Here is a 23,153-nt window from a genome sequence, read left to right on the forward strand (position 1 = left end):
TCTGCATTTTACAGATGAAATACCTGAGGCAGAGAGGGATTAAGTGTCTTGCTTATGATTATGTAGTGTCTGAGGCAAAATTTGAGCTCAGGTCTTTACTTCCTGGCACTTACTTTACTATACCATTTAGCTGCCCCAGAATCAAAAAAGGTTTGTCATCCTAGAATAAGGAACTTCCAAACCTCACTTTCTGTATTCTTCCTAAATCACACATGATCTTTGTGTTGAAGCAGTCTTTCCTCTCGAGTTCTTAAATTCTGTCTATCTCATCTTCCTCAACTTTAAGATGGAGATAGTAATAGCATTTTCCTCACAGGAATGTTATGAAGACCAAAGGTACTTTTTATCAAGCCCATCACCTTGCAAATAATAGGGATTTAATAAAAACAAGCATTTATTAAATGCTTTCCTTTCCTACTCCTTCGATTTGTTTGAGCATCACTTTGGAACAAGGAAACACTAATGCTATTGAAGTCTAAGATGATACTCTAAGAATTTAGTGTGTGATAAGGAACATTTAAATCCTTGGAAAATGCAACTATATAAGTCTCATATTTAGATCATGTTCTCAACAATATGGAAGTAATGACAAAAATAACTCAAGTTTTGTTGTTCTTGATAGATGGCAAAGGAGCAAAGTCAGATACATATAAAAACCTCAAGAACTTGATTCCAATGGAATAAAACTCATTAACAAGTTTCTTTTTAATAAAAATTGTACTTACTGCAAAAAGTACTTTATTATAGCATATATAGTCAACCCTTTAAGATTCCTTAAGATTCCAGTTTTTTTCTTGTTTCAGGCAGATTGGTTCCCTTCAATAATAGATAATATAGTGTCTGTTGTTAACAATCGTGACATATAATTATTCTATGGAATCCTCAGAATGATTCTTTTCGCTATTCCCTATTAGTGACATGTTACCAAAAAAATCATTCCATTTGCTGGAATTGTACAAACCATCTATGCTATGGAGAACAGGCTAGAACTACATACTTGTTATAGTGTTCTATAATTAGTAGTAAATCAAAAGTTCCCAAGTGAACCTTTCTTCTGTAAGAAAGGATTCCTGGGTCCTAAACAGCAGGTTTTCTGACTATTGCCATTTTTCTAAAGTGTACAATTGGGTTTCATGAGAAAATCTCATCCTACATGTACAATTTGTATTGTTACACAGACTGATGCAGAGATCTTAAGTTAGGACCAATATACATCCGGATGGCTCATCCCTACTAAATAAGTACGCGATCATACTTGAGGGAGAGAAAAACTTGATACTCACTAGTAAGCACATGAATCATCAGAGAATGTTCTCAGTACAAATATGCAGATCATCAAAATAAATCCAATATAATGACAACAGAATCCTTAACATTAATCTTAAATATACAAGACAGTTCTTTCTGAAAGAAGTTTGACAATGGATTACCTCTCCTGGGCCAGGAGGGATCTACTTTGACACAGCCATTGATTTTCCAACTCATAGCAGAGAGTGTGGGGGTTGGGGGAAGGAGATCAAAAAGATTTCTTCTCATTCAGACAGAAAGAAAAAGATGAAACAGAGAGGCAGAGACAGAGTGAAAGAATATGAAACAAGACACACAGAGAGTGAGAGAGACAATGATATGCATAGAGGCAAAGGAAATTTAGAAAAGGAAAATGATTTGGGGTGAAGGAGAAAGGGAGATAAGAAATAGAGAAATGAAAGGGAAGGGGGTGTTCATGTCTCTGATCCTTGGACAAAAACTGAGGCTCTAGAGAGAAGAGAACTGTTGTCTTTTTAAGCTGGAGCCCCTTATTCTGATCAAATCAGGCCATATGCGATAGTACCCAGCTCTTGGAGAATGAAGATTGTTGTAAATTGGATCTTCTATATTTTAGTTCAGAGCGCCGATGGCCAGTGTGTTGTATGATGAGGTCTGAGTCACTTTTGAATCTAGGGAATCGTCCCCAGTTAACAACAAAGTCTTGTCCTCAAACCAGTCTGCAGGATTCTATGAGACCCACCCATTGTTCCTTCTAGACGTGATGTCATGACTCCCATTCTAAAAGACAGAAGGTTACTTGGTGACAGCTGATTATTATGCTCTGGCCAAGCAAGGTAGGCAGACTGGCATGGAGGCAGGCAGGCAGGTTCTTCGCCTGATAAATCTCCTCCAGTGGTAGTTATGGGAATCCGCCAGTCAGGGAATCAGTCAGAAAATATTTATTGAGCATTTCTCATATTCCAGGCCCTGAGTTGAATGCTGCAAATACATAGAAAGGCAAAAACCATAGTCCAGGCCCTCAAGGAGCCCCCATTCTAATGGGAGAAGATAAGACACAATAATTAGGTACATATAAAATATAAACAATGGAAAATAATCTTATAGAAAAGGCACTAGGGGAGGTAGAGAATAGCCCCCAATAGACCATACCCTGTTTTGGTGACTTATTCCACTTTGGGAGAATATCTTAGGGATATTTTCTTTTCCCCAAACTTAAATTTCTTTTCAACATCTTCTAGTCCCATCCCCTGGAATTAAAAAAAAAAAAAGACCCATATCTCATATTCATAACCTTCCTTCTACAACTTAAAGCCTTGTTATGTCTCCACCAGGCTAAATATCCCTAATTCCTTTTTCTGGTGTGGTCTCTAGTCCATCTAGCCTACTTCCTTTAATAAACTTGAACTGAATACCTTTCCTAAAATATAAAATAAAATATGGATTGAATATCAACACCACAAACAAGGTCTAATCAGGACAGAATATGGGGAAGTGGGGAAGAACATGGGCATGAATGAAAAGTTTCATCCTTTTGTGTTGGGGACACTCTCTTCATAGTTACTCTGCATTGTTCTTGATTTTTTAAATTATTTTTTAAATTAACCTTTCATTCGGTGATACACATATATAACCACTAGATGTCACAATAGCTTTAGTCTTGAACTCATTGGAACAGATTTAAGGGTCCTGTGTTCCTACTAATTCTGTCCTTGAAATTGTGCTTATGAAACATGAATGTTTGTGATGATGTCCCCCCCCCCCCGCTCTGTGGCTCTCACAAATGGTCCTTTGTTAGTGGTTTTCATGTCACTTATAAAATGATACAATGAAAATTCAAGGGTCAAGGTCAGCCAAAATCTTTAGGAAAAATTGGAAAAGTTTAGTCAATATAAGTCTTGAAACTAATAAAAGGACACAATCAGGTTCCCATCATGTCCTCTGAAGTCAAATGGAGTATATGGGGGTGAGTAAGTACCACCAAAACTTCATCCATGTCCATTCAGTTCAACAAACATTTAGTGTGTCAAAGTTCTATAAATACAAGAAATGCCAGAGACAGTCCCTACTCTGGAGTGATCCCTGCTCTCAAGAAACTTTGCAGACCCGGCCCATTGGGGAGATGATGTATAAACAATTATGCACAAGATAAACTGGAAATAATTTCAGAAAAAAGGCACTAGAACTGAGGAGTGGGAAAGACTTATTACAAAAGGTACAGCTTGATAGTTGGAGGAAGCCAGAGGAAGCAGGAGGCAGATTTGAAGAGAGAGAGAGAAAATCAGGCATGGGGGATAGTTAGTGAAAATTCCAAGATTTGGCAGAGGGAATGGCTCATGGGAAGAACAACCAGAAGGCCAGATTGTCTAGATCATAGAGTCTATGGAAGGATGTAAGAAGAATGGAAAAGTAGGAAGAGGCCAGCCTTTGAAGGGCTTTAAAAGTCAAAGAGAAGACTTTATATTTGATGCTGACTGTGATAGGGATTCACTGAAATTGATTGAATAAGGCAGTAATATAGTCAAATCCATACTGTGGTATTGTTGAGTCATTTCTGTTGTGTCCAACTCTTTCTGACCCCGTTTTAGGGTTTTCTTGGTAAAAATACTGAAGTGGTTTGCCATTTCATCTCATTTTACAGATGAGGAAACTGAGGTAAAGAGGGGTGAGTGACTTGTTTAGGATCACACAACTAGTAAGCAAATGAGGCAAGATTTAAATTCAGATCTTCCTGGCTCCAGGTATGGTATTCTTTCCACTTGATCTTCTTGCTGCTCCCAAACTGTGCTCTAGGAAAATCATTTTGATGACTGGGTGGAAGATGGGCTGGAGTAGAGAAAGAAATCCAGATGTCACAATAGGTTTAGTCTTGAACTTATTGGAACAGATTTAAAGGTTCTGTGTTCCTAGTAATTCTATCCTTAAAATTATGGTTATGAAACACAAATGTTTGTGACTTTTGCAAAAGTGACTGTTTTTTCTTCGCATTTTAGTCACTTGAGTTAGAACCTGGTATGTATGGGAAACAAAGTTTTTTATGTTTCAAATTGTTCCTTTAATTTTTACATCTCAAATTTGAGGACAAAATCTGAAGATATTGCTGCCACCAGTAACTCTAGCCATGATGCTATCCCATGTGTGTATTGGAGCAAAAGATATGTAAGATATGGAAATAGTTAACTGGAAGTCTTCCAGACCTCCCTATTCTCTCCCCTTTAGTCCATTCTCCTTTATTTGAAGGAGGCTTCCAAACTGTAGCTGTGGGAGGACAATGCTGCCCTCTAGTCGTGATCTAATGTTAGCTTCCTCTGTTACCAAGCTGGGAATCAAAAGCATTCAAGGTCTTCAATAATTGGGTTCCCTTTGCTCGTGGTTAGCCCATGTAGTCTTAGAAGAAAATGGGATTATAGCATCCCACAGATATTCCTGTGTAAATCTTTTATTTTTATTTATTTTGTTCTGAACTTAAGAAATAAAACAAGCATTCCCATAACATAATAGAATAGAAAAAAGAAAAGATGACTAAATATGAAATTACAAATATGTACATCTGGCTGTTCCTTTTAAATGTATGTTATCATGTAACTTTATTTTTCTCCTATTTAAAAAGTTTGAGGACCCCTGACCTAGAACATCCAATAACCTTTCCAGAGCTTCTTACCCAGGGCTATCCTTTTGCCAGGTTCTGCCCCTTTGGGCTTCTGTCTTTCCTGGCCTGGCCAGCCTTCCTTCCTCTTCTGTCTCTATTCCTGACTTTGGATTTCATGTCTCAGCTGGTGTCTTATGTTGGAACTTCTCTTCTAGTCTGAGGTCTCTGCTGTTATGATCTAGAACAGGAAAGAGTAGAGCCCCGTAACTTTTGTAAGTTCAAAAAATCCAGAGGACACCTTGACATCCCAGTATTACAGATTTGGGGTTAGCAGTTAGCACAGCATCCATGTTTCAAGCTATAAATTGCCATACTGGAGTTTCACAGCCAAAGTGACATTCATGTTCTGAGAAGCAAGGAGTGATGTTGGGGAACCTAGCTCAGTGGGCTCAATTGGCAGTCATGGGACATGGGACCTAATGGCCTCCAAGGGATCAGAGCTATTTAAGAACTAAGCTGATTGGGACAGCAAGGTGGTGCAGTGTATAGAGCACCAGCCCTGAAGTCTAGAAGACCTGAGTTCAAATCTGCTCTCAGACGCTTAATACTTCCTGTCTGTGTCACCTTAGGCAAGTCACTTAACCCCAATTGCCTCAGGAAAAAGAAGAAAAAATTGAGCTGACTTTAGGGCCTAGAACAATGGGAGAAGATATTGGCAAATTTCTTCTAGCTCTATTCTTGAAGTAAATAATACTTTGGAAAAAGGTACTCCTGATTGAGTGGTTAAGTGATAGTTCACTGGACCTAATATCAGAAGTCCTATGTTCAACTCCAACCTAAGATACTTACTAGCTACATTACCTTGCCAACTCACTTCATTTGTCTGACTTCATTTTCTGTCTTTCTTCTGTTCATTTCCTTAGCTATAAAATGGAATGATAATATCTATCTTCCAGGGTGATTATGAGGATAAACAGCAATAAAATTTGTAAAGCACTTTGGAAACTTTAAAGATGTTGATAAGAAATAATGATAATTATAATAAAAGGCACTAGTTACATCACCTACCTACGCCCTTCCCCTTCAGAGATGTTGTGAATTTAGGCAGGGGGAGCTTAAACTGATGAAAGTGGGAAAAAAAGTCATCCACAAATGCTTCAGAGTCCCTGGCCCCTGAGGGAGGATGAAGCCTACTTCTTACACCTTTCTCCCTTTCGTGCTACTAGCTACTGGTCCTCCATCTACTGGCTCTAAATGTTTTACTGTCTCCTTTGGATGGAATTCTCTCTCTTTCTCATACCCTATGCCTTTCCTGTGGTCATTATCTCCAATTTGGCGTCCACATAGCTCATCTGTATATAGTTGTTTGCATGTTGTCTCTCTCATTGAGTTGTGAGTTCATTGACAGAAGGGAATGTGTCCCCAGCACTCAGTAGAGAGTCTGACGCTTTATAGACACTTAATAATCTGTTCCCTGACTGATTGACTCTGCCTTCTAGCTTCCCTGACTTCCTTCAACTTTCAGCTAGTCTTACCTTCTACAAGGAGCCTTTCTAAAAATAATGTCTTCCTTCTGAAATTATTCCCAGTTTATCCTTTATATAGCTCATAAGTGACGTGTATATAGAAGTATTTTTGCTTCTCCCAATAGACTGTGAGTTTCTTGAGAGTCAGGGCCGTCCAGGTGAATTCCCTATGGCAAACATCTGGGAGACCATGGACACGAATCATATAAATTGGATTGAGTTGGCCAGATTGGGTTGAGGTCAGCATGGCTGGAAGCTGGGGCATGGATCACAGCCCCATTAGAGGTCCTGACTATTCTTATCGGTGTATTGTCTTAAGAAGGAAAAATTAGATGTGGAAGGTCCCTAATCTCTCTCATAATTCTGTGTTTCTGAAGGTGTGAACGAAGGGCAGGCATTGCAATTCCTTATGAAACAAAAATTTCAGAGCCTGTGCCCAAAAGAGCAAGTTTTTATTTGATTAAATGAATATCTACCTTATTGATTTGGTGCATTTAAAAGAAAGTTATTTCTGTTTTGAGGTATTGCAATAGCCTCCAATTATATGTTATATTTAAAACTGTTTCTCATTTATCTTTGACTTAATGACTTGTAACATAGAAAATTGCATTCGCATTGATTGTTCTTGGCAGGGTGATAATTCTCTCCTTCTGTGTTACTGATATGATGATCTTTCTTCTTCTTCTCTGTCAATAACATTAGAACCTTAATCTTCTTACATCACTATTAAAAAAAACACAACATTCTGATGTTGTAATGATAAACAGACAGCTCCAGCTGTTTCTATGATTATATCTTATCTAACATCTTTTCATCTTAAATATGTTCTGGTTATTGGTTTCTTTTATTGTAAGGAAATACATGGAGCAATTAATTTAAAAGGCTGTATTTCTGCCCCCGACGTCTAGTCCTGTTTATCAATGGCTCAGCGAAGCTGTCACTGTTTGTGACATGGGTGAAGGCCATTTTTCTGAACTATCGCTCAAGTAGCCTCCCTCTCTTCATTATTTATATGTAACCATTGATTAATTAATTTTATATTCTCTTCACCAGAATAGTCACCTTGAGGTATAGCATCTTCTAGCAGGTCCTGGGGGTACAGACAGAGCTGGAATAATAATCCATCACACCTTCCCTTGACAGTCCTCCTGATGCTCTGAGCTGTACCTAATGCAAACTCCAACTACTGGACCGTGCATTACAAGTTCATTTAAATGCCTTTGAGATATATAGGGCACAGCAGGTTGCTTCTCTTTCTCTCTCTCTCTCTGTTTCTCTCTCTCTCTCTCAATCTCTGTTTCTCTCTATCTCTGTCTGTCTCTCCCTTTTTGTCTCTGTCTCTGCCTCTGCCTCTTTCTATATCTCTGTCTCTGTCTCTATCTCTGTTTCTGTCTGTCTGAATGTCTATTTTTTTTCTGTTTTTGTATCTCTGTCAAATTGTCTTGCTTTCTTTTTATCACTCAGCTATTCTCCATTTCATTCCAACTTTAGAATGTAAAATTTTTTGATGCTATGCTTACCAGGCTGGATGTCCAGAATAATTAAAAAATTGTTTGTGAACAAAGGATTTAATTGAACAAGCTTTTAATAAGATCTACTATGTGCCATCTATCCTATGAGAGAGATATCTCCTGGGAGATAGAAAGACACAAGCCAAACAAAAAATCAGACCCTTTCTTCCAGTCACCTGGGCTTATAATCTGTCTCATCGTTAACTTCTTAGCCCCCTATCACTACCCATAGCTAGTCTAATTTATTGCCAAATCCTGGTGATTCTACTTCGGCAATCTGCCTTGTATATTTCCCCTTCCTTCTCCAGACACTAATAACATCCTGGCTCAGGTCCTCACTATCTCACTTTGAAACTGTTGCAATAGCTTTCTCATTGGTTCCCATGTCTTAAGTCTCCCCATTTCAGTCAATCCTCCATTCAGATATTAGGCTCATTGACTTGAATCTATCAATGCCTTCTTCTCCCCCATTCAGTAAACTCCAGGAGTTACCTATTACCTCCAGGATCAAATGTAAAATTCTCTAAGTTTTAAAATCCTTTATAACCTAGAACATTCCTATCTGCCTTGAGATGCCAGACAGGGCCGTAAAGATCCATGCTCTGTACCTCAAAGATCCAAAAAGACAGGAACTACATCTGAGAGGTGGAGATCCACATAGTTTAGAGAATTCTACAGCATGACCAAGGAGGGAAGGATGGTCACTGTCACCTAAAAGTCTGATGAAGAGTAGAGCCTATTACAAAGCCTCAATTTAAGAAGTAAAGCAGGAGAAATGACTTGATCAAAGAAAACACTGACCCATCACAGATCACTCACAAGAAAAATGTATTTTCCATACTTACTTCATGAATACTCAGAACAAAAGAAACAAGAGTCCCCTCCCCTCTAAAAAATGAAAACTTTGGAGGAAAAGAGAAATGGAAGAATAAATAGCTTAGAATAGAAAATGGGAGAATTTGTTCAAGAAATAGAATCCCTGAAAACTAGAATAGCCAAACAAAAGTCAAATAGATCTATGAGACAGCAAGAAAACATAAGGCCAAAATCAAAAGATTATAAAAGAAGAAAATTCAAAATGTGAGAAAAAAGTAACTGACCTGAAAAAAATGAGTGAAAGAGAAATAATTTTAAAATCTCTTTGAATTCCAAGATTAAAAAAAAAACAATCTGGACAACAAATTTCAAGAAAGTTTAAATTAAGGTTACTCAAATTTATTAAAACCAGATATCAAAGCAAAAATAGATTGTACAGGTTACCTACTAAAAAAGAAAAAACAAACAAACAAACACCAAAAGAAAAGTTCTGGAAATGTCACAACTAAAATTAAAAGCTCACATGTCAAAGAAAAAAATTACATAATAAAAATACCCAGAAAGAAGCAGTTCAAGTATTAAGGAATTACAATCAAGGTCACATAAGACCCCGCCATTTCTACTAAAAATGAGAGAAGATCTTGGAACACAATATTCCAAAGTTAACAGCAGTAAGGTACAACCACGGATACTCTGCAAAGTTGGGTAAAATTCTACAAATATTTAATGAAATATAGTAGGTCCTGATTAGTGAGAATAATAAATATCCTTGAGGTGGTCACATATATTTCAATTAGCACAATTTGAAGTTGTAATTACAAAAAAAAATATGGTAATTGATTCCAATCTACTCACTGGGAATATGCACTGTGAATTGTAATAATGTGACCACTTCAAGGAATTCATTATTCACACTAATTGGGACCAAGATGTAGAGGATTTTCAAGAATTTCTAACAAAAAGACCCCAAGTAGGAACTATGAAATTCAAATATAAGAAATCTAAAATAATAAATGTATTTGATAAATGGGAGGTACTGTATGATGATGTAATAATAAAGAGGAAAAGAAAAAAAATCCAAATGTTCCTTCAAAACTATGGTGTCTTCAAAGTTTATTTAGGGAGGTTAATTTTAAAAAGCACAGGTTTTGGGGTAGATTGGTTTTATTCTGGCAAATTAATATATTAGTAGAGAAAGGATGATGAAAGGAGGATAATTTGTTTTTTTAAAAAAGGGGAGGAGTAGAGAAAGAAGAAAGATAAAAGAAGGGAAAGAGGAAGAGGGGGAGGGAAGAAAAAGAATTAAGAAAGAAGAAAGGAGGGAAGGGAAAAGGAAGATAGAAAAGAAAATAAGAGAAAATAGGGAAAGAAAATTAAAAGAAAAGGAGGAAGACAGACAGAAAAAAGAACCAAAGAAAGGAAGAAAAAAAGAAAGGGGAATGGAGGAAGGAAGGAATGAAAAAGGGGGAAAATAGAGAAAAATCAAGGAAGGTTAAAAGAAAGGAAAAAGGGAGAAGGAAGAGAGAAAGAAAAAAGGAAGAGAGGATAGGAAGAAAAAAGAATGGGAAAAGGAAAGAAAGGATGAAAGAATAAAGGGAAAATTAAAGAAACAAAAAAACAGAAGGAAAAGGGAAAAGAAAGAAGGGAGACAAAGAAAAAAGAACAAAAAAGAAAAAGAAAAGGAAGGAGGGAATGGTGGAAGGAAGGAAGAAAGGAAAGAAAGAAGGGGGAAGAAGAAAGGGAAGAGAATGGAAAGAAGGATGGAAGAAAGAGGAAAAAAGGAGAGAGGGAAGGAAAAAATGAAAGTAGGAAGAAAAGAAAAGAGGAAGGGAAAAATAAGAAAGAGATAAAGGGAGATAAAAAAGAAAGGAGGAAAAAAAGACCAGAAAAGGAAGAGGGAATGGAGGAAGGAAAGAAAAAAGGAATGAAGGAAAAGAAAGAAAAGAGGAAATGAAGAAAAAAAGAAAGGCAAGAAGAAAAGAAAGAGGGAGGGAGAGAAGAAAATCTGTTATTAGCTCAGCGAAGGGATAATTCACTTTTTTTCCAAACAGCATCATCAACAGCACATAAATTTTCTTAACTCTAAAAATTAAGCTCTTGAGCATAGGATTTTCTTAGTAAATGCAAATCGGTCTGAAGCTTACTAAGATATTTGCCTATTACCTGAAATTGTTGAGAAAGATTCAGGCCAAAGCATTCTTGCCAAAGTCTTGTAAAAAATGAAGGAGGAGGAGAGGATTTGGTACTTGGACTCCAACTTCTTATTTAGCCCAGGTCCTAAAATGTCTTAGTTGCTTGTCCTTATTTTTAACCATAGGCTCATTGTTCTGGGGCTGGAATGAACTCCAAAGGTCATCTATCTCCATCCCCTCATTTCACAGATAAGGAAGCTGAGACCTAGAGAAGGTAACTGACTTACTTATTAAGGTCACACATCCAGAGTGAACATGAGGGATTGGATCTGAACTCGGGATCCCTAGCTCCAAAGCCTCCCCTTTCCCACTGTACCATGCTGGGAAAGGCTCAATTTATTGGTAGAGAATCAGATAAAGAGAGATATTTCCGCTTTAGGGGAAGAATAAGTGCAATATATAAATGCCTTTTCACAAGTAAATGTCTATTCTATTTAACAACTAAATATGGATGTTTGATTTACAAATTCCTTTTCCTCTGGTACTTTTCTGATATTGGATCACCCCAACATTTGCTCTGGCCAGAGAACATCCTGCATTTTCATTCAGTACAATTACCTTACTGTCTCTCTTCCCCACAAACTAAATCCAGAAGCTGTTCTCAGGGAGCTTGCTCAGTCTGGATAGAAGTGACTTGATCCAAGCCTTTCATTTTACAGAAAAAGAAACTGAAGTCCAGAGAAGACCCTAGAAGAAGCCTCTCAAGTCATAGTAGAATCTTGTATACCTTTGTATTCAGAATGTTTTCCCCCAAAGGGGCTAGGTTACCTCTCAGCTGTCAAGGACCAGAGAATATTCTCTGTTTATAATGATCAGCCTCAAACTCAGGGGTCTAATGCAGAGTAAACTTCCAGGAGCCCCTTCTACTTCTGAGGTTATGTTTGCTCTTTTCGTAGAGAAGAGAGTCTCATTTCTTGAAACATTTAAATTGTTAGAGAATTGAGGAGGCACTAGCTAGCATTTCCCCTTCTTTTCATGAGCTAGGCTTTCAGAGAGCTAGATTTCCTTTACAGCCAGTGAATCCCCTCCCTCTCCCTCCCCCCAACACTTTATATATTAAAAAACCAAATTTTCTGAGAGTCCATAAATGAAAACATTTGGGCGTGCTCCAACTGGCTCTTAATTCACTTCAATTTAGAGAGCTAAGAATTATTTAAAGCAGCTCCAAGGTTTGCAATTAGCACTTTAATTTGTGTAAATGGCACTGAAAATGCTGTATCAAAACAGACTGTTTCTTTTTAAAAAAGAAAAAAAAAAAAACCCTTTTAACTTAAAATAAAAATCAGAGCTCTCTCGAATCCAGTTGGCGAAATCCCTCGTTTTGACCACGAGAGGGCAGCCCAAGCACGCTTTTCACAGGTCCCCGGCGAGTAGCGGATCTCTACACTAAGTTGCGACATCGCCTCTGAATTTGCTTTATTTAGAATCTATTACTTTTCCTTCTTCAGAACGTGATGGATGGGATGCAGTTATTATCCTGAGTTATGGGGGTTGATGATATATCCTATATGCCCCAACTATGTGTATATTAGAATATTTCTATTTCTATATCAATTTTATATATCTATATTGTCTATAAGTATATATAAAGACAAGTATAGATAGTCTAAACACAGCCATGTATAATTTATGTATGTATTTATTTATTTATAGTCTTTCAGGTATTTTCAAGGCCTGATGTTTCTTGATTATGAGTTCAGTTAGGGTATATATTTCTGTGTTTACTGAAACATTGCCACTATATTTGCTGTCAAGAGTGTCTTTCAACATGAGACTTTGCATTAATGGGTTTTTTTCCTCCAGCTGGTGTAATGAAGTTGAAAACATTTGCAAGAATCTCTAATCTATTTTTCCCCTGGTTTGGGGGAAGATAAGACATACTTGGAGAGAACTGATGTGGCCAGGGGAGAATGCTTATAAGTGAAACTCAACTTTGATGGATGCCTGAACGTAAACTTTAAAGATTTCTCCAATAAAGTTTGGCCTCTTTAGGGGGCTGATTCCAGATATTTATTTTTGGCTCCACTCGGTTAAGCTGTTGTCTTTAATTCTTCTAAAGACACTGTTTCCTCTCAGGGGTTTGTGTACTTCAGCAAAACCTAATTTCTTTTAGTTGCAATAGCCATATATATCTGCATAGTATATTTCTATTTCTATATCATATATTTACATAGTATATATATGGCTATTGCAACTAAAAGAAATATACATACATAGACACATACATAAGTGTATATACATATACACATAAAAACACAGCTATATATACACACATATACATACATTTAACTAAATCCTAATGATTATATTTAGTTGTACATTTAATATATATACATCTATGTATAACATATTGATACATGAAACATGCTTCTAGAGAACCACAGGACTTGTAGAGCTGTTTATCACTTAATCTTTCATGAGATTAACTTTTTTTTTGAATAGCAGAAAAACAGAATTTACTCAACTTATCCCATTTATGTATTATTAATGTATTTGGATATTGATAAGCCTCTGAGGGAGCAGGGCATGAAATTTCAGAACTGGAAATATTTTAGAGTCATCTAGGACACCCCAGCCTTCCATTTTACTGCAGAGGTACCAAGGTTCAGAGAGGTTAAGATACTTGTCTAAGGTTACACAGGTAGGTAAGCACAGTGCTAGAACTCTATTGAAGGTTTCAGTCCTCTTTTCTATTGTATGTGGTGAGAGAGGGGCATGCATCCTAGAAAGCTTGTCACCCTGTTTAAGAAAGCTTAAACCCACAATGTGGGTTTAAGTCTCTGATGCTGGCAGTTTGACCCTAGCCAAATCATTTAACTTCTCATCATTTACTGAATCCAGAAATTTCTTAGGAACTATAGATTCAGAGTCCATGATGATTTCTTGTTTAGAGGTAATTAACGTAAAAACACCTTCACTAAAGAAACCATTGATTTGGTAAGAAAGGAAAGGAAGAAAGATAGGAAAGAAGGAAGAAAGATATAAAAGAAGAGAGAGAAGGAAATTTAAAAGAAAAAAGAAAGGAGAAAGAAAGGGAGGAAGTGAGGGAAAAGGAAGGAAAGAAAGAAGGGGAAAGGGAGAAGAAAGGAAAGAAAAAAGGGAGAAAGGAAGGAAGGGAGGGAAAAGAGGAGGGAAGGAAAAAATGAAAAGAAAGGAAAGAGAAAAAAGGAAAAGAAGGATGAAAAATAGAAATAAGTAGAGAAGAAACAAAGGGAAATAATAAAGGAAAGAAAGAAAGGGAAAGGAAGAAATAAAGGATAAAAGAAAATGATAGGAAGAGTAAAGGAAGAAAGGCATAATGGAAGAAAGAAAGGTGAATGACAGATGAAAGGAAAGAAGGAAAAGGAGAGAAAAAGAAGGAAAAGAAGTAGAGAAAAAGAGGGAACGGGAAATTTAAAAAGGATAAAAGAAAAAAGGGAAATGAAGGAATGAAGGGAGAGTAAGAGGGAGGGAAGAAAGAAACAAACAAAAGAAGGAAAGAAAGAAAGAAAAAGAAAAGAAAGAAGAAAAGGAAATCTGGAAGATATGAAAGAAGGAAAGGAAATAAGGAAGACAAAATAGAAAAAGAAAGAAGAGAAGAAGGAAGGAAGAAAAAATAAGGAGGGAAGGAAGGAAAGAAAAGGAAGAAAGAAGTGGGGAGGAAAAGGAAGAAGAGAGAGAGAGAGAGAGAGAGAGAGAGAGAGAGAGAGAGAGAGAGAGAGAGAGAGAGACAAAGAAAGACAGAGAGACAGAAGAGACAGAGTGACAGAGACCTACAGAGACAGACAGAGACATAGAGACAGAGGCAGAGACACAGACACAGAGAGATAAGCACAGACACACACAAAGAGACAGACAGAGACAGAGACAAAGAGACAGACAGGAACACAGACACAGACACAGAGAGACGGACATAAACACAGACCCAGATCCAGAGACAGAGAATTGTAGAGCCCGGGAGCCCTGCGTGAATGTCTCGGCTGCTTCCTGCAGTTCGCTCTTCGAACTTCAGTGTTTGGCTCAGGCGGGCGCAGGCAGCAGAGGCCCCGCGCCCCTCTGGCCCCGCTGCGGCCCTCGGTCTGCCCCTCCTTTGTCACTCCTGTTCATCGCCGCTGCCGTCTCGGTGCAGGGTCTCGCAGCCTTCATTCCTTCCCCGGCTGCACTCCTCGGAAGCCCACCGCCACCTTGGACTTGATCCATTTGAAGTGTGCCCGCTGGCTCGCCCCTCCGATGGGCGTCCCTCCCATATAGGAAGGGCTCTCAGGCCCACCACGTTTTCAGTCCTGGCTACACTTCTGATTCTGCGCCCTGTCCCCAGCTCCCACCCCCATTAGACTATAAGTTCGTTGTGGGCAAAAACTATTTTTCTCTTCGTCTTTCCAGTACTTAGCACAGAACTTGGTACATATTAAACACTTGATAAATGCTTGTTGATTGACTGGCGCTATCCTTGCTCTCGAAGCCTCCAAAATAGGAATTAAGCACCTGGTGATAGACTCAAAGCTCTTCTCAAGGCTGATATGAGAATGACTTAAGGCTTGCAAACCTAAACAATAATAATAAAATAAATATTTATCATAATGTATAATAAACAAATATAATAAAATTTAATAAAATTTAAAACCTAAGAAATGCTAGTAGTGATATTATCATTAGTCTGATTCATGGGCTTTTAAAAATAGATTAAGGTCACATTCTGAAAGAGCTCAACACTATCCATTCACACAAATTAGTTGTTACTAAAAAAGTCTCAAATTTACTTTGGTTTATTCTTGAAATTGTATACCCAGAGCCTAGCCTGTGTCCCAGCACCTAGTAGGCACTTAATAAATGCTTTGGGAATCTTTCAAATATTGACAAAAATTGTATTAGCTGGAGCCAGGATTATTCCTCTTTCTGAATTCAAATCCTGCCTCAGATACTTAATAGCTGCATGATCCTGGGTCACTCTACTCGGTCTCGTTTCTTCATTTTACAATGATCTGGAGAAGGACATGGCAAACTACTGCAGTATCTCTGCCAAGAAAAAAAAATCCCATATGGAGTCACAAAGTTGAATACAACTCAAAGAACAAAGCTTACTATGTTTATTTGATCAAGAAGGGGAAAAAAAAAAGACTTTCTAATAAGGGAAAATATTTGTCTCTACTTCTGGGAAGTCCAGAAAAGCCTTTAAGTACTACTATGTCAAAATAATAATATAAGTGATCAAAGCTGATAGTAGGTCCCAAGTTTCAGTTATCTAAGAGTTAACTCCCATGGCTCCAGATGTTTTCTGTTTATATCTAGAACACTTCTTTCTAAAGATTTAGAAGTGAATGGAAAAGCACTGGTTTCTGTAGAAAATCTTCCTTTGTTTAGAAGCACCAGGTATGGGAAAGCAAATTTTGAATGTCTATCCCGAAATCCTACCTTCACTTTTTGTTCCCCAAAGCAAAGGACCATCCTTATCTGCTGAGCTAGCAATTCATTCAATGCTAGTACATTGAAGCTTGTATTAGCTTCAACTGGTGCAAGAACCAGTTTTTACTATACTAGATTAGGGGTTTGCTAATCTAGCAAAGTAAGGGGGATCTAGATGGTCTAGAAGTGACAGGTAGTGATGGAGAGAGAACTATGGTCCTTATTTGTCTTTGACAACCTGGTCAAGATGAGCAAAAAAATAATTTTAGGCTTTATTTGGCCTGTAATGACTAACAATGTACAATTAACAAGGTGCATATGTGATCTGTACAGAGGAGAATGCAAAGTAACATGAGCAGAGGATGGTGTGGATATCATCACAATTGACTTGGATGATATTCTCATTGTTATGGTCGTACAAGACTGGGTTCGTATTTTAATTAGCCACATCATAGGGCTGACTTAGGTGGAGGGGAGCAGAGGGAGCAATCCAGCCATAGGGTCTTCTTACTGAGCTATATCTTTGTCTCTATCATATGAGTCTACCTGAGTGCTGGGCGATGCTCATGGGTACCATATTGCTCATTGCCCCACTTAAAATATTAACTAGGATATCACTGGGCTCTTTCAGAAGAAATTAGCTCTCTTTCTCCAGGACCTTGCTCCTTTAAGGGTCTTGGCTCAAAGGCCTCCCATCTCCTGAATTGGAGACCCTCAGCCTCCTGGTAAAATAAAGGGGAAAAGTCTTCCCATCAAGTTTTTATCACTAGTCTAACCCTAGCTCCCTCTTACCACTGCCTTCTTTTGGGTAGGGGGACTGGGGTCCTTCTTCAGAGATTTCATCTCTTATGGTGTCACTGATAATAGTTTTTAAAAATAATAATAACAATTAGCATTTATAAAGTACCTCTCTAGGCATCCAAGCATTTGGATTTCTGCCAGGACAAGCCTTTACTAGACAAAGGTCATTTTCTCAATAACCATAAAATAGCGCTTGTGTGGGTATTTTCTCCAGTTTGCAACTCTAAAATTTTCTCATTCTTTATGAATATATAGTAAATAATTTTTTTAAAAATTCCTGATGATCAGAAACAAGATTTGAATCTCAGGTCTGGGATTCTTTCCATCATTGCTCTACAAAGTTGCCCACGAAAAATTTCTCGGAAATATGTGATATAGTAGAAAGAGCTCTGAATTTGGAGTCACAGGACCTGGATTCATATCTACGATAGAAATAGCTTGAGGATACCATTTCATTTCTTCCTGCCTTGGTTTCTCCCTCTGTAAAATGAGGCATTAGACCCTTGGACCTCTGAGCTTGCTTCAGGATTAATCTAGGAGCCTATGATGATTCACTAATTTATCTGTTTGTATTTCCAGCTTTTGGGTCCTCAGGGTTTTATAAAGTGGGGTATGCTTATGTATATAAAATTCCTGATGGCACTGGTAGAGAACTAGTATAAAATTCTTTTGCAAGTCAAAACATTTATTTCAAGGAATAAAATAACAAATACTAGAATGCTGGCCGAGTCAAGTCTGCTGGCTATATATTCTATCTATAAGAGCCTTTTTCTTTCTTCTTGCCCCAAATCTGTCCATCTCCTGATCTCTTTTAAGAATATTTCCCATTGCTCCCACATTAAACAAGCTCTGAAAATAAACCCTGGCCCACATACCATAGACATTTGAGAAATCAGGGTAAATCTAATGAAAATTGGGTAGAAATGAGAAATGGAGCTTATATCTGGATCTCCCTTCTCTTTCATTGTTTTTTAAAATTTCATGTGAATCTGTTTTACTGCAAATTCTTAGATGTACTGATGCCATATAAGTTTCCAATCTCAGCTTCAGAGTGAAGAGAAATTCCAGGCTCTGCCACTTGTCACTTGTGTCGCATTGGGCAAATCACTTAATTTCTTAGGTCTCAGCTTCCTCAGCTGTGAAATGAGGAGGTTGGATGCCCTGAACTCATAGGTCCTTTCTAGCTCTAAATCTATGTCTCTCTTGAGGTCTAGTCATTGAGAGAGAGAGAGAGAGAGAGAGAGAGAGAGAGAGAGAGAGAGAGAAGCACTCAAAGACCACAAAAGTAAAAATTATTTAAAAATGTATTATAGGTTATTTAAAAATCCCATAAATTTGATTTTTAAACCAAGATCAGGGAGGACAAAACCTTATTCAATAAATGAAACAATGAAAAGATAGATTTCAGTTCTTTTCTTAGTAGAGAGGGATAGATTGCAAAGTAAGAAAAGAGAAATAGAAGAATGATTATTCTACAGAGAAATGTAAAGAAAAATTTTACATGTACCAAGAAATATGCAGGGAGAAGAGGCCCACAGGATTTCTATGGAATGACCTCTTTTCTTTTAGAATGTTGTATTAAAGACTTTCACAATCATGCTGGTTTTACAACTATAAGTACAAAGATATCACCTACGGACATTTTCCCAAGGGATAGAATGAATTTCAACCAAATTTTTGCCTTAGTAAAAGGTCCAGCTAAACTGACACATAGATATTCTTTTTGAATGTATAAATGATCTATACCCCTTACAACAAAATCACAACAAATTATCTTTGGATTATTCAGGTGTCAATCTAAGTAGTTCGTTGTAACAAGTAGACTTAAAATGCATAATTATAAAAAAAATGAGGAAATTACTTGCTATTCCTTACATGTAACATTTAACCTTCCATTTTTATGGGCTGTTTGGCATCACTGAAGTTTACCTATTTTTCCCTTCAACCTCCTAGAATTCTTCTCTTTAAAGCACAGATCAAATGTTCTTTCTACATGAAGAATTTCTGGGTCTCCATGTTTATCCCACACCTGACCTTCTATGGATTTCCCATATACATGTACATATCTTCTCTTAGAAAATGTAAATTCCTTGAAGCCAGAAACTATTTCATTTATGACTTTGCATCACAGTTTCTGGCACATAGTAGGTGCTTAATAAATATATATATTGATTAATTAAAAAGAGGAGCAATGGCTGAGTGGTATAGAATAGCATTTTTGAGTTTACACTTGGACAATTTAAATAGACTTATTTTGGTTTCTCTTGAAATTCTATAGTGAGTACCAATTTCTGTTAAGCACATCATAAAAGAAGTAGATTTAGTAATAAGTATAATGACAGTGATAATTATAATTGCTATTATTATTCTCAGACAGTTAGGTGATGTAGTAGATGGAGTGATAGGCCTGAGTTTGAAAGATCCATCTTCCTGAGTTCAAATCTAGTTTCAAATACTTACTAATTGTGTGACCCTGACCAAGTCATTTCACCTTGTTTACCTCATTTTCCTCACCTGTAAAATGAGCTGGAGAAGGAAATGGAAACCACTCCAGTATCTTTACCAAATAAATCCCCATAAGGGTCAGGAAAAGTCAGATATGATTGAAAACAAAGTTATTTTTATTTGATTCATCTTTCTCTACAGAGTACAAATAAAGAGAGACGTGGGGTTCATTCTCCTGCTATTATTTGTTTATATGTATATTTGATATTCAATGGACTGTTCAATAGATAGTGAAAACAATTGCTTTTTGTAACTGTTAAAGTATGAAAAGTAAATTTTTATGTAGACTCATTGAAATCATCTTTTAGACAACTCTAATAATATATAGGATGGCAGGGTTAATATGTGCACTTCATCTTGTTTCTACCTCATTTTGATTTTTTTCTAGGAGATCTATATTATGAAAGATTTTCATTCCACCCAAGAAGGAAGGAAACAAACACTTATTATGCTGTGCATCCAGGAGCACACAGATAGTGATTGTCTGAGGTCAGATTTGATCTTGGCTCTTCCTCAGTCCTTTTTCTACTGTGCCAACCAGCTACCTCTATGCACCTACAGGTGAGAGATTGAATATTTGGAATGGTGGTAGCATCTATCAAAAAATTGTTCTGAAATTTTTGTGCATCACTGCTAATGTGTGAATAACTGTAGTTGACATTGTTATCGTCCATAATGATGATCTGATTCCAGTAAAAAAAATGTTGAATTCTCAAGGATAATTTGTGGTCTACAATTGTTTTTATTATTTTTGTATCCCCATTGCTTAGCATGGTGACTGGGACACATTAATATTAATTTATTAACTAAGTTAACATCTAAAAGGAAGATGGATAAGAGAGTAGAGACACCTGGAGACAAATAGGCCAACTAAATAGAAGTCTATTGCAATTGTCCAGGTGAGGAGAATAAAAGCTGGAACTGGGGCAGATGTCCTATATTTGGAGACAAGGGGATTTATGTGAGCAGTATTGTGAAGTTTGAATTGATAAGATTGGTAACTGAATTTATATTGGAATTAAGAGACAAGGTCAGGGATGTAGTCAGTTTTCAATAACAAAGAAAACTCACTTTTTTCCCATTGGTACCCTGTAATTTCTGAGCTGACTTTTTGGAGGATCTCGGGACCAGCCTTGTTCTTAGTGGAGGAGTGAAGTAGGCAGGAGAGTCAACAGGAGGATGGTCAAAGATGGGATGTCTCATTTGTGTCCTCTCAGCCCTTAAATACCTCAGTTTAGCACACTAAATATGTGTGAACTAGAGAACCATTATATCACCGTACTAAATACTAAGTATATGTGAACTAGAGAACTATCATCTCATCAACTATGCTGAGTTAACACCTTCTTGTAAGGTGTATCCTTGTTTCAAGCATACTTCTCCAGAGTTTAGACTCTCTATATCACCCAAATTGTTAAGTCAAATTTTTTTTTCTTCTTAGATCTGTGAAAGACTATTATTTTAAAAATATATTTTATTTTTCCCAATTACATGTAAAGATAGGTTTCAATACTCATAAGATTGTGAGTTTTGAATTTGTTCTCCCTCTATCTCATTTACTTTTCTCTAAGACAACAAGCAATCTGATCTAGGCTACACATATACAGTAGTGGAAACATCTTTCTATATTAATTATGTTGTAAAAGAAGAAACAGATTAAAAGGGAAAAAGCCACACCCACTTCCCCTGGCCTCCAACAACAACAAAAGTGAAAGTAACATGTGTTGTCTTGCATTCAGACCCCATAATTCTTTCTCTGGGTGTGGGTAACATTTTCCATCATGAGTCTTTTGGAATTATCTAGCAACAATGTATTACTGAGTGTTGCAATTACTGTATACAATGTTCTCTTGGTTCTGCTCAACTCAACTTCACTAAGCATCAGTTCATTTAAGTCTTTCAGGTTTTTCTGAAATCTGCTTGTTCATAAACTTTGTATTGCACAATAGTATTCGATTATATTCACGTTCCATTGGTTTGGTCATTTCCAATTGATGGTCATTCCCTAAATTTACAATTCCTTGCCACCACAAAAAGAACTGCTATAAACATTTTTTCTACATGTAGATCTTTTCCCCTTTTTATGATCTCTTTGGGATACAAACATAGCAGTGGTGTTGTTGGATCAAAGGATGTGCACAATTTGATTGCCCTTTGGGCATAGTTCCAGAATGGATCAGTTCACAATTCCATCCACAATGTATTAGTGTCCCAATTTTCCCACATCTTTTCCAACATTTATCATTGTCGATTTCTGATAGGTGTGAATGGTTTTAGTTTGTATTTCTCTAATTAATAGTGATTTAGATTATTTAATCACATGACAATGGAAAGATTTAATTTCTTCGACTGAAAACTGCCCGTTCATATTCTTTGACCATTTATCATTTGGCGAATGACTTATACTCTTATAAATTTTACTCATTTTTCCCTTTATCAAAAAAATCTTGGTATAAAAATTGCTTTCTGTCTTTCTGCTTTTCATCTAATCTTGGTTGCCTTGATTTTGTTTGTGTAAAACCTTTTTGATTTAGTGTAATCAAAATTCTCCATTTTGAATTTCATAATATTCTCTCTCTTTTTTGGTCATAAATTCTTTCCTTTTCCATATCCCTGATAGGTAAACTATTCCTTGCTCGCTTAATATGCTTATGTTATCACCTTTTATGTCTAAGTCATGTACCCATTTGACTTTATTTTTATATAGGATGTGAGATATTAATCTATGCCTAATTTCTACCATACTATTTTCTAGTTTTTCTATCAGTTTTTATCAGATAGTGAGTTCTTCTTCCAGAAGCTGAAGTCAGATTTATAAAATAATGTATTATCATAGTCATTTACTGCTGTTCTTATGTACCTAACCTATTCCACTGATCTACCACTCTTGTTTCTTAGGCAGTACCAAACAGTTTTGACGATTATGCTTTATAATATGGTTTTAGATCTGGTATGGATAGGCTCATCTTTATTTGCATTTTTAAAACTATATCTCTTGATATTTTTGATCTTTTATTCTTCTAGATTAATATTGTTATTATTTCTAGCTCTATAAAATATTTTGGCAGTTTGATTGATAGGATACTGAAGAAGTAAATTAATTTGGGTAAGAATTTTCATTTTTATTATATTAACTTGTCCTACTCCTTAACAATTGATATTTTTTCCAGTTATTTAGATCTGACTTTATTTGTGTTAAAAAATATTTTGTATTTGTGTTTACATAGTTCCTGGGTTTGTTTTGGCAAGTAGACTGCAAATATTTTATGCAGTTTACAGTTATTTTAACTAGGATTTCTCTTTCTATCTCTTGCTGCTCAGCTTTGTTGGTAATATACAGAAAGAATGAGGATTTATGTGAGTTTATTTTATATCCTGTGATTTTTCTAAAATTGTTAATTATTTCAAGAAGTTTTAAAGTTGATTTTCTAGGATTTTTTATGTATAACATCATATCATCTGCAAAGATGGATAGTTTTGTCTTCTTGTTGCCTATTCTAATTCCTTCATTTTCTTTTTCTTCTCATTGCTATAGCTAAAATTTCTAGTATAATATTCAATAACA

General features: G+C 36.5%; 1 protein-coding gene and 1 long non-coding RNA gene across 12 annotated transcripts in view; one reads left to right on the top strand and one right to left on the bottom strand.

Moving 5' to 3' along the window:
• LOC116419044 overlaps positions 1-1,996 on the bottom strand; it is a 34,668-nt gene extending 32,672 nt beyond the window's left edge. For 8 of the 11 annotated variants that reach the window (XR_004229265.1, XR_004229260.1, XR_004229268.1 and 5 more), the window contains exon 1: positions 1,431-1,614. This is a non-coding gene — a long non-coding RNA (uncharacterized LOC116419044). Of the gene's footprint in view, positions 1-1,283; positions 1,615-1,831 lie in introns of those variants that run through there. The other 3 variants (XR_004229264.1, XR_004229261.1, XR_004229259.1) reach the window with 2 other exon arrangements.
• Positions 1-20,238, top strand: part of TTLL7 (tubulin tyrosine ligase like 7) — a 243,062-nt gene extending 222,824 nt beyond the window's left edge. Inside the window, exon 21 of the mRNA XM_031936758.1 lies at positions 19,977-20,238. Coding sequence (XP_031792618.1) covers positions 19,977-19,992 — 16 coding nt within the window. The 3' untranslated portion in view covers positions 19,993-20,238. The remainder of the gene's footprint in view (positions 1-19,976) is intronic.
• The last annotated feature ends 2,915 nt before the right edge of the window (positions 20,239-23,153 follow it).

Source organism: Sarcophilus harrisii, chromosome 4 (assembly GCF_902635505.1).
Source record: "Sarcophilus harrisii chromosome 4, mSarHar1.11, whole genome shotgun sequence".
NCBI lineage: Eukaryota > Metazoa > Chordata > Mammalia > Dasyuromorphia > Dasyuridae > Sarcophilus > Sarcophilus harrisii.